Source organism: Limanda limanda, chromosome 9, assembly GCF_963576545.1.
Source record: "Limanda limanda chromosome 9, fLimLim1.1, whole genome shotgun sequence".
NCBI classification, from domain to species: domain Eukaryota; kingdom Metazoa; phylum Chordata; class Actinopteri; order Pleuronectiformes; family Pleuronectidae; genus Limanda; species Limanda limanda.
The window spans coordinates 11551896-11563331 of NC_083644.1; the positions used below are offsets into that span (position 1 = coordinate 11551896).

At 42.0% G+C, this 11436-nt stretch overlaps 1 protein-coding gene across 1 annotated transcript; it reads right to left on the minus strand.

Annotated features, from left to right (window-relative positions):
* Positions 1-1181: 1181 nt before the first annotated feature.
* alpi.1 (alkaline phosphatase, intestinal, tandem duplicate 1) lies at positions 1182-11436 on the minus strand. Its single transcript, XM_061078453.1, has 11 exons — positions 11343-11436; positions 10471-10596; positions 8340-8455; positions 6733-6907; positions 5509-5681; positions 4581-4715; positions 4419-4494; positions 3812-3946; positions 3341-3532; positions 2973-3089; positions 1182-1456 (listed from the first exon to the last, which is right to left on the minus strand). The coding sequence occupies exons 1-11, from the start codon at positions 11434-11436 to the stop codon at positions 1182-1184; spliced, it is 1614 nt and encodes a 537-aa protein (XP_060934436.1).

An 11436-nucleotide genomic window follows, 5' to 3' on the forward strand; every position in this document is an offset into this window, starting at 1 on the left:
GAATAGAACTAATCAAAGTGATAGAGAACGTCTTGGAGAAAAAAATACTGAACAGGTCTGCTAGCACACGGGAGGAGGTGTTTATTACCTACTCTGCAGCCAGCCACTAGGGGGCGATGCAGGTGATTTGGCTTCACTTTTGGGGAGCAGTTATGTCTTATCTTCAGAATTACCTGTTATTTTCTTTATTTAAGGGTAGTTAGAGAGTTTGTATTGAATGAACTGGACAACAGATTCATCCATAAAAATTGATTTTTATTCATATATATATATATAACTAACATTTGCAAAAGAAACAGTATAAAAATACATTGACAAGATTTGCATACAAAATACATTCATGTACAATCCAAAGAGATTATATCCTGTATCAAGAGGCAGACAATCTGACAGAAAACAGATTTACCCTTTGGAGCCAATGAGGTCAAGATACAAACTTAAAAAAATCTTTAAAAGCTACATGTCTTCCCCTCCTGAGAGCGGTACAGTATCTTGATGAGTTCTTGTAAGGTCTGTTGGTGTTGCAGCTTGGCATGGCATGGGATGATGGAGCTCAATTCAGGTTTCTCCTAACTGCTGTCCACAAGCTGGACACTGAGGCCTCAGTCTGCTGGTTTGTTTCAAGTTATTCTGAGTGAAGCCTCAGATTAATGTGTAAATAGAGAATTACAGCTCTCAAGTGTTGGACAGTTCTGAGCAGGCAGATCATGCTGAAAAATAGGAACAGGATAAAAACAAGTGAAAGGTAGTAGTCATGTTGCGATTCGCAAAGTAGAAAACTGTGAGTGCTGATGTCTCTGCAGAGGCTCTACAGTTGCATAGACCGTTTCTTATTGAACCGCTTGCATGTGCATTCATGTTAATATTTGCAGATTATTTTCATAATCTTTGCAAATTGATCTCACCTACAATGTCTTCCTGTCTGTGTGCATTTGGAATGAGATGCTACATGCATGTTTAAGCCTGCAGTTTGCATGTATGGTGGATTACACATGTGTTTGTATGCGTAGGGATTAGGCCTATGTATTTTTCAGTTTTGACATACAGTGCTATACTGCAAATGTTTACCCTTGCCAGCCTGTGTGTATACAGCAAATGTGTTTGTGTATGGATGTTTAGTGCACTGTGTATTGCTGTCTGCCTATAACGTGTGTTTGTTTTGACATGTGTGTGTTTCAGGGTCATCTGAAAAACCAGATGAGACCCAGTAAGGCAAACAGGAAGCTCGAGGGTGCGTTCACACGCCCGGCGGAGGTGTGGTTGTGAGGGTGAGGAGGACAGTTCGTGTAGGGCTCCAAACAGGCGGCATAGGCCATGACGTGGGCCACGTAGTTTTGCTCCTTCACCCCGTGGAACAGGTGAGCCATTGGGCCTTTGGCGTAGATGGTTACATCCTCTCCGCCGTGCGTCTCCGAGTCCAGCGGGACGGCGGCCTGCTGCATGTACTCTTCATCGTCTGGAAGGAAACAAGTGGCTGCTTGAATAGACCATATGTTTACCATAATTTCACAACACGTCAATGTGACTGAAACCCGTACACAATTTACTGAGGTATAATACATATATTGTAAACAAAGAATACTATACTAAAAACTGAATATTCGGTCTTTGTCACTTCAACATTAAGTTCTATTCAGCATTTCTCTAACAAGAGATTACAGCGGATTCCCTTTGTTTGTCAGCTTAGATGCCACCCACCATTATCTTTGCATTCACCTCACGGAGCTTTCTGTGACTGTTATGTGCATGAAATGATGTTTAGCAAATCTTCTGTAATTTACGCAATTACACCTGATTACAACGATCTTTAAATCCCCTTAAAGGTCATTTTAAGTCCTTTTGATTAATGGCAGTATTTAGATGTGTAATGAAAGATTGCCTAAGCCTTTTCTCCACCAAAACAAACACTCGGTTGGAAAACAAGTACAGAAATTTAGTGTATGTATTGTAAATATAACATTTTGCAGTATTGTGGACAAATTTTTTTTTTTCAGTAATCATACCAAAGTGTACAAATAAGTCTTCATCAGGACGTGGATGCTGACTGCAGTCCTTCATATCTTTACTTCTGTCAAGGAGGCTATGTTTTCACCCCTGCACAAATTTTTTGTTGGTTTATATGTGTAAATGTTTTAGCAAGATTATGCAAAAACTAGAAGAATGATATATGAGTCAAGGAAGAACCCATTAAATCCAGAAGCAGATGCAGGAATTTCTTTTTTCAGGAATTTTCACAATTTTTTCCAGGGAATAATTAATGGATCCAGATGGAAAAAATCTGGCACATTTAGAGGACTAATATCTATGAGTATGGGAAATTTGAGTGAAGCTTGATCGTATTTAAGGGGACTGTTGTGCCTTGGCAGAGGTATGCGCTCCACTGAGTGCTACTTCTACTTCCAACAGATAAAGTTTTAAAGGTGAGTGTATCTCACTTATGCACATTGACTTAAGGCGCCAAATAGGATGAGTGTGCACTTTTGAGACACAACTAATGGTTCCAAAGACATAAAGTGAGGCCAGTCCAATCAAAAGTACAAAACTCTGGACTTTAAAGGTCAGGGTGTGTGTGTGTGTGTGTGTGTGTGTGTGTGTGTGTGTGTGTGTGTGTGTGTGTGTGTGTGTGTGTGTGTGTGTGTGTGTGTTAGTGTGTGTGTGTTGAGGTATTTCCTCTAGGCTCCCTCACTGCAATGACTGAAGCAAACAGTGCGGAACAGGAGAAGGAGGAACCAGATCGCTGCTGTCCAGTGTTCCACAAAGAAACACAAATAACCTCTAAAGGTTACTTGTTCACGATGAGGCCTGTGCGTGGAGGAGAAGACAACACGGGGCCACAGACGTCATATTTCATCTTTGCTTTCCAGAGAGAAACACAGGCATGAGTCAGCCGTAACCACATCGGTTGACGCTGTAAGTGCACACGTCGGCAGAGATGAGTGCTGCATCTGAAAGACATTAGTTTGAGTGCTTACAGTAATCCACCATTGTGATGTTTCCTCTGGTCCCATTTACATGGACATAACCGGGGCCGTTGGCGTACAAGATGCTGGTGAAAGGCATTTTGTCATCTGCTCTCTTTGGTGCCAGACCTGAACAGCAAAAAACAATAGGACAGGTGAGTAATGACAGTTGTAATGTTCACAATATGGACATTTTGAATGAACATGCAACTTAAATAATCATAAATACTACAGTATCATCTGCATATACAAGTATCTAGAAGAAAGTCAATAAGTCCGTTTTACTTTGAACGTTTCATGATTCTGAGCTGGATTCTTATGCTACTCGCTACATAGCTTCATGCTGTTTTCATGCATCCGAAACAACATGCTAGGTTTACCAAAGATGGGATTTCCTCGAGGAGTGTTTCCACCGAAGGTGAAGACGTGGGAGTGGTCGGCGGTAACCACAGTCAGTGTATCCGATTCTCTGGTCAGCTGTGAGGCGCGATGGATGGCTTGGTCGAACATCACTGCCTCTGTCAGGGCCAGCTTTGCAATGCCGTCATGATGACCGTGATCAATTCTCCCTCGTACATAACACACAATGCAAAGCAAGTGAATTAGACCCGGCCACAAACACTGGATCTTTACGATAATACGATTCTGATCATACATTATTGATTAGATGATGACTACCCTTTATTCTATATATTCAAGCCATAAAACTAAATTCAAGGGTCAAGAGTCCTGATATTGACCATGTGGATGTTCAAGGCCATTATTCTTAATGATGCTGATAATGCCATGCTTGATGAGCTTTTAATTATTTGGAGGACGGCTGATAAATATACATATAAAGTCAAACTTATCTTCCACAAACAGGAAGTACCCTTTGGGATTCTTGCTGAGGATTTCTATGGCCTTCTCCGTCATCTCCACAATGGAGGGGTCTCGTGTGCTGTTCCGGAAAACCTCAAATCTCATGTCCTTCGGCTCGAACAGACCTGGACCCACAGAGAAGGGGGGGGGGGGCAGTTTAAATGACAATAAACCGCTGCCTATCTTAACAGCGTCTTATTTCAAACACAAGAACACTTTCAAATGCGTGAAAAATGTCAAACAGAAGAAGTCCATTTGTGACATGACTATTCCTACTAGTTCTGTGTTGTGCACATGGTTTTATCGCTGTGGTGAAGGGTGATAGCACAAGCTACCTGTTACTTTACTGTGAACCATAATAAGTTCTTTACATGCTTGTAAAAATTAAAACTGAAAAAGCCCTTGAGCAGATGTCGTAACTTAGATAAGAGTGAGTGCAGACACACACACACACACACACACACACGTTAGTTAACACCTTTCTATCAGTCTTGATGTGTATGTTGTCAGTGAGTTTCCACACAGATTTAGTCCATGTGTGTGTTCACCAGCTGAAACTACCTGATGACCTGTGTGTTAACACGTTTATGAACTCACCCATGAGCCGATCAGTAGTTTTAGCGTTAATCTCGTCAAACTCCTTCCTGTGCCAAACGTAGTGCGACCTCTTGTTCTGAAACACAGAGCAGGGGACACATGAGGATATGGGTGCTCATCTTTAGAGTGTAGATAGCTGATAGAAATAAGGAATGACCCTACTGGCTTAGCCTTCAGCCACACGTCGATGAGGTTCCTCTTGTCTTTGCGGTCGCCCTTTCGAGAGTTGGAGGTAGGATACTCCGGGTCCGGGGTTCCCTTTGGTGTCATGTACATCCTCCCTCCGCCCAGAATCACCTTGAAGGAAAACCAAACACAATAGAAAGTCGCATTAATGAAGCAGAACAGTGAATTTCACGTTTTTCCACATGCATATGCAAATCACATACAGATGATTAGAGAGTGTGCAAGGGTACAGCACCATAACAAGTGTTAGCATGTAGTGGAGGTTTTCAGTCGGTCACAATATGGAAAGACACACATTTTGTTTCTCTGACTTTATACGTTTTATTTTGTGTAGTATATGTATTGTTGCATATGTGTATTAAATATTAACAGTGATGGTAACAGTGAGGCTAAAAAGTAAATGCACATAAATATTCTATAAAAACTTTTTACAACTTGGGTCTTTTCTAAATTTGCAGTCAAACATATATATTTTTAAATAACTTAATATCGTCATGTATCTGAACATGGATATGTTTTGCTGGACTAAATGTAATTTTAATTCTTGTCACATTCCTTATATGCATTAAACTCTGAGGCCCTGCCCTCCTCTTCTTTTATATTTTGTCTGTCAGTCTTCAGCTGCCTTGTAATGTTTTTAACTATTTGACCAGATCAAAGTCCTCGTGGACTTGTGGCACTTTGGAAATGAAATCGTATTCTAATAAAATCCCTCGCTCACTTCAACTACATCCAAGCAATATAAAGTCAGATTAAATCCCACAGCTGTAAACAAACCAGCGATAAAAGGACGGCTGTTTCAGATTAGTTGGAATAATACACTAACAATAAGATTGTTTCTTAAATGAAACTTATCAGTTCGGTTAATTTAAAAAAAATGCCAAACAGATTGGTTCTGACGTACATCAATGTCAACGTTGGTGACCATTTGCGTGGCGATGTCGACGCAGCCCTGTCGGCGAGCGCTGTAAGGGAGGTCGGAGTCACTGTACCAGCTGCGGCTGACAGAGTGAGCGTAGGCAGCCGCCGGCGAGGCGTGCTGGACACGGGTGGTGGTCACTATACCGACAGATTTACCTGGAACGGAAACACACATTTAGATCAGGAATACAACTGTTGACCGTGAAATAATCACAGTTTGAACACGATTATATAAGTGACTTCGACTATTCTTTAACTCCACTAAGAAAGTTGTGTTTTCATTGCCCTTTGTTTGGTTTGTTTATCTGTTTGTCAGCAGGATTACTCAAAAACTACAAAACTGATTCTCGTGAAATATTGTGGAGGGGTTGTGTGTGACCCCAACAAGAATCAACACAATGTTGTTCAAGGATCATGTTTTTCTCTTTCCTTGACATGGGGAGAGAGAGTGTTATTCCTGGTGGAGCCGATCTCAAGCTGTATTCAAACACCTCTCGGAGACAAACTGCTCTGGATGAGTAAACAGTGAAGTCACAGCTCTGCCTCTTCTGGTCAAGTTATTCGGTCAAGTGAAAGAAGTAGAAACAATAATTGCTTCTAAATCATTAAGTGATTGAGAAAATTTAATAAATAACAATAGTCAGTATTGTCAATCGTTATTTAAAAATGCATTTTATAATCCTCTCTGAAAACATAGATCCAACTTATCAAAAGCCTCTATTAAAATATATAAAACTTGATCAAAAAGACTAAACAAATAAGATAAAATAAACTTCAGTTTATCCAGATCCATGAATTATGTTGAAGAAACGTAAAAAAAAGTGTCCTGGATCTTTCCCCTGATCCAGATCGGACAGAGGTGAAAACATAACCTCCTTCGTCAGAACACAGAAACATAACAATTACAATGATACTGCAGCAGTAAGTAAAATATGTCACAGAATGAACACTAATGTGCCTTCATACACATGACTCGACAAACGAATAGATATTCCTATGCTAAGTGGTCAGAGTGAAATAATAATGACACATCGGTTGTTCTGAACCTTGAACCTTGAAGGTTTTATCCTCAGGTAGCAGAGAGCAGGTTTATCAGAGGATCGTTTTATTCCGGTGCGTATCTTGAGATAAGAATATAATTCAGAACAATTCACCTCTCAATTACACAGCACACCCACTACTTGGCCGAGCCGTTTACTGTCCTCACCCTGTGCCTTTGCCCGTCGTAATACCGAGTAGACCTCATTGCCGAAGGTGGTGTTGCACTCGTAGGCCACCGCGTTAGCGCTGAGTCCCACAGTCTTGGCGTTGGCCTTCACGCCGCAGTGGTAGGCTGTGGCCGTGCTCGCGCTGTCGGCGACCTGCTTATCTACACTGTAGGTCTGTGTAGTAGAAAAAGAGAAATACAAATCAAGACAAGTGAGGTAAAACATTTAGAATACCTCCCTTTATGATACAATTTAATGCTATTTTCGTGTTTGTTGCATGGTGATGAGCACCTAGGGAGAATCCAAAGGTGTCAGGGTAGCAATTATTTCTAAGTTTAGTGTTTTAATTGTTTCAAAGAATCCGCTGTTGCCATTATTTAATGTCAAACTGGTCTCACACAACAGACAGAGGACATTCCTGGGAAATAACTGTTTTCTCGTGCATTGCTCTTGAATGAAGTAAATGTTAAATCCTGTTTGATTATAGGTTAGAACACAGAGAAACTAAAGACTCCGGATTCTGCTTGGTCAGGATAACCAATACAACAATTATATGACTGTGATCTGTGTATGATCTGTTTTCACTGTTTCTACCACAATGTCAGCGTTTTCAGTCAAAGTGTTGATTTAGTTGAATATCCCCTGAAGCTGGTTTCAGACTAAAAGAGAGGGATGGAAAGAGGCAAGATCGAACATGTTCACAAGACAAAGCGTGTGAAAGATGGACACGTGCTTGAACCCTTGACCCTCCCTTCTTTACGCCAGGTTATTCATCTGCTGTCCGCGCTTTGCCTCTCACTCTTTTTCCACCTCCACGTGTCACACTTTACTGATTTACCAAACAAACACAGCAATGTCCAAAGACTTCTCTGCATACATGCGTGAGGTCACAGACTGCAGAGGCAAGAAATGAGCCTTTGTAACTTTCGTCTGCTTTCGTTTACTTTTCCAGTATTTAGATGAGCAATGTGAAAACTGCAGAACTACTGCTTTGTCATTTCTATCCCTGTATAGTCCAAATAAAAACTTGCTGGCTAATGCTAATCCAGTGGTACGGAAATGTGGTGGGGAAAAAAATGTCACTGTACGAAAACAAACTGTATTCAGGCCAAGAAAATATTTCTGCTTACATCCAATGTTACTAAGTCTTTTCAGTTAGACAGAAAAGAAAGCCAATAAAGCTTTAAATGGTCCCCCTAATGCATGGAACAGCTGTATGTAAAGATGCACGACATAAAAGTGCCCAAAACTGAAGCCAAAAGCTCTTGATTGCCCCCTGTTGGCTGGATGAAGTATAGGTTGTGAGCCCAGCTTCCTCCATGTTGGTGGATGGGATGATTCTCTCCTTTCATGTAGTTCTTATCACACTGATGTTTGTTCAAGTGTTATTTTTTTGTGCTTAGTTTGCCTTTAATAAGCTACTTGATTCAGAGAACATACAGATGCATCTTCCATCTTCAACAGTCTGTGATTCGGCCATAACAGGACAATGATTATAAAATACTCCTCTTGCTGAAAAATGCTAATTAATTCAAAACACACCAAGGTTATATGATGAAACCTTAGAGGCTCTGTGATGATCAGCAGGTAAGTGTTGTGTTGTCACCTTAGACAAGGCCACATATGGGAATTTGTCCATGGCCAGCATCGTCTCCTCCCCCGATCCGCCCTCCATCTGACCTCGCAGGATCCGCGCTGCCGTGACAGTGGACACCCCCATCCCTGGGAGAAAATGATTTACAGGTGAAGGTCCCAGATGTGCTCCGATTAACTTTTTTTTTAAGCTTTGCAATCTCAATCTACAGTCAGAGTATATGTTGTATTGGGATTGGGATGTAGGGATTCAACAGTTTAAGCTTCTATTTGCGTATTTGTTTCTGTGGGTTGTCTGACTCCCACAGAGCAGTGACAACCGTTCTCTGTCCTGCCTGTGAATAATAATCCAAACCAGTAATGAATAGCTCAGACTGTAACTGAGGTAAACAAACTCAAAGCACGGAAAGGACGTCAACTGAATGTGGACACGGGCAGGACAGTGATGGCAGCTGTTTTGCAGGAGAACCACATTGTCAAACAAAAACATCGCACGGGCGAACAGTGACTCTTCTCTGCAAATAATCAGACCACAAGTTTAAAAACTTACACAAAGATTCTGCTATGTCACTATACCACAGTTATTGCCAAGGTTACAAGGTTAAGTACATGCTTTTTGATCACTGTCCAAAACATTTGAACAGTTTATTTATTTCTGCGTCCCACAACTTCATCTCACCCCTGACTCTGACAGCCCCTGTGGGAAGCCTGTGTGCACTTAACTCTTTCCTGTACATCACAGTCACATTAAACTGAAAAAAGGCTCTGTGCAGATTATTACAGAAGTAACGCGCAAAGAAAACTCAGCCTCGACCACCCAGGAACGTGACTCAGGAGGTCTGATTTAAAGCAGATATTCTGGTGGTTAACAGGGGGGGAGAAAAACACACTCTGCATTTATACAGTTCCCCCAACAACAATTAGTTTCATGCCTCAGCAGCAGTTAATATATCACACAAGTAACACTCGATGTCAAATATCTTCCCGTCAATTCCAAATGGAAACCTTCTCTAACCGGCAATCGTCCCTTTGTAGTCAATGAACGCCAGACTCCGCCGTATGAATGGCTGAAAAATGGAGCATGTCAGCATTTTTGCTAATTACTCTTAATTGTCACCCTGATTTACACATTCTCATCCTGAATACAATAGAACAAACTCGTCTTTTTCACAAATAATATTCATTTGGAGTTGGGTTTCTGGCCACCTGATGAATTCATGTCCCTTATTTGCCCAGTTTTAAGTTTTGGTGTGAAATCCCCTGAATCCTGATGGAAATATCTGGTACTTAAACTGATAAAGGCTCCACTCCATCAACAAGCTATACTGAGTGACTGTCTGTTGTTTGGTGCTTGTCAGGTGGTGAACGGGGGTTTATCGTAACCTGCTTGGTTCAAAGAGCTGCCTGCTGCATTGGAAAAATGATTAAAGCTCTCAGAAGGACCCATAAAGATAAAACTGAACTACTTCTCGTAGAGCTAAGAACCGCTGAGTCAGCTAACAATCATATGTGCGTTTGTCACTGTGAACCACGCCTTTCAAATTTCACTCTTTCATTTAATCTTTTATATTAGTTCAGCTTTAAGATTATGATACTTTTATGGTTAAAAGAAGGCTTAGCTTGTCATATCCATGTAAACTTAATTTATTTCTAGCCTTTTAGAGGAGACATATAAAGCTCAAATTCAGGTTCATAATCCTAGGTTATGACTTGAAAATGTTTACACGCTGTGATGTTCAGAAAACACATCACTTTCCACAAACTGTCCTTTGCTGCAGCTCCTCTTTTCAGCCTCTGTCTGAAACCCGATAAAGCCTAAAAAACTTTTTAAAAAACGATGTTACACAAGAGGACAGAAAAACTGAAAGAGCCTCACATGTTTCCTTTCACAAAAGCTGTCCAAAGTTTAATGACAATCTCCGGCTCATTGATCTTTACAAATCTAGAGGAAAAACACAATCCACTGTCAAAGCCACTTTCCATTAATCCATCCTGAGCACCGCAGACGCACCACAACTAAGCCGTGTTGCATATCGAGCTGTCACTGCGACCGAAAGGGACTATTTCTGTTCAAACTTCCCCCACATTCGGAGTGTGTGTTGCATGTTTGCTGGAAGAGAATCAGCGAGGACAGCGTGACCTACCGTCGCCCAGGAACAGGATGATGTTCTTGGCCTGGTGGTTCCGAGGGTGGAGCTTCAGCGCAGCATCCAGTGTCGCTCTCGCCTGAGCATCCCAATACGCCGGCTCCCTCTCAAGTTCATAGCGTGCTGCTCCAAAAACACACACACACACACACACACACACACACACACACACACACACACACACACACACACACACACACACAGAGAGAGAAAGAGTTGTGAGGTGAGTGTGTGGAAGAGAGTGGACGGATATGAGTAGATCTCAGTGATAATAAGAAGCAGGTAGAGAACAAGGAGTGTGTGATATTGTCTGCATGTGTGTAATGTTAAAGCGCTGGTGCATATGAGCCTCAATAGAATTCAAGCGTTGGCGCCTGCACGCTCATGCATCTCTTTTTGCCTTTCTCTGTCACTTTGAATAATATGTTTTGCCTTTGGCTAGAAAAGCAAAAAAAGGGTATTCGCCAGAAGTGTCAAAATGACAAACACACAACCGGGAAGACCCATTAGTTTCTGTCTGTTCATGCCCACTGAGGGGCTCCCGGCGAAGGAAGTCGAAGGTGGAACATTCCTTCAGCCAAAACAAAACGGAAAGACAAACAGTCGTTTACAGAACCAGGACGACACAGGCAAAAAATATACTCACTCACGCTTTTGTGCATCTGTGCAAACACTCTCTCTCCATCACACCTACACACCTGAGTTTTCTGCTCATGGACCACGGCAGCTTCTCAAGCACAGCCCTGTCCTCACACACTCACCCTTTCCCCAGGTTGAGGTCACCTGCTCCGCGTCCATCTGTCTGCCCACAAAGTGCTACAAATATCCCCCCCGCAGGCAGCAATAAGAACCCCTTGTCATCTCCTCACCTTGGCTCCCCACAGCAGCCCGGCCCGCGGCCAGCAGCACGGTGCACAGGAGGATGAGCGTGAGATTGGGGGCCCGGCACTGTGGCTTCTGCAT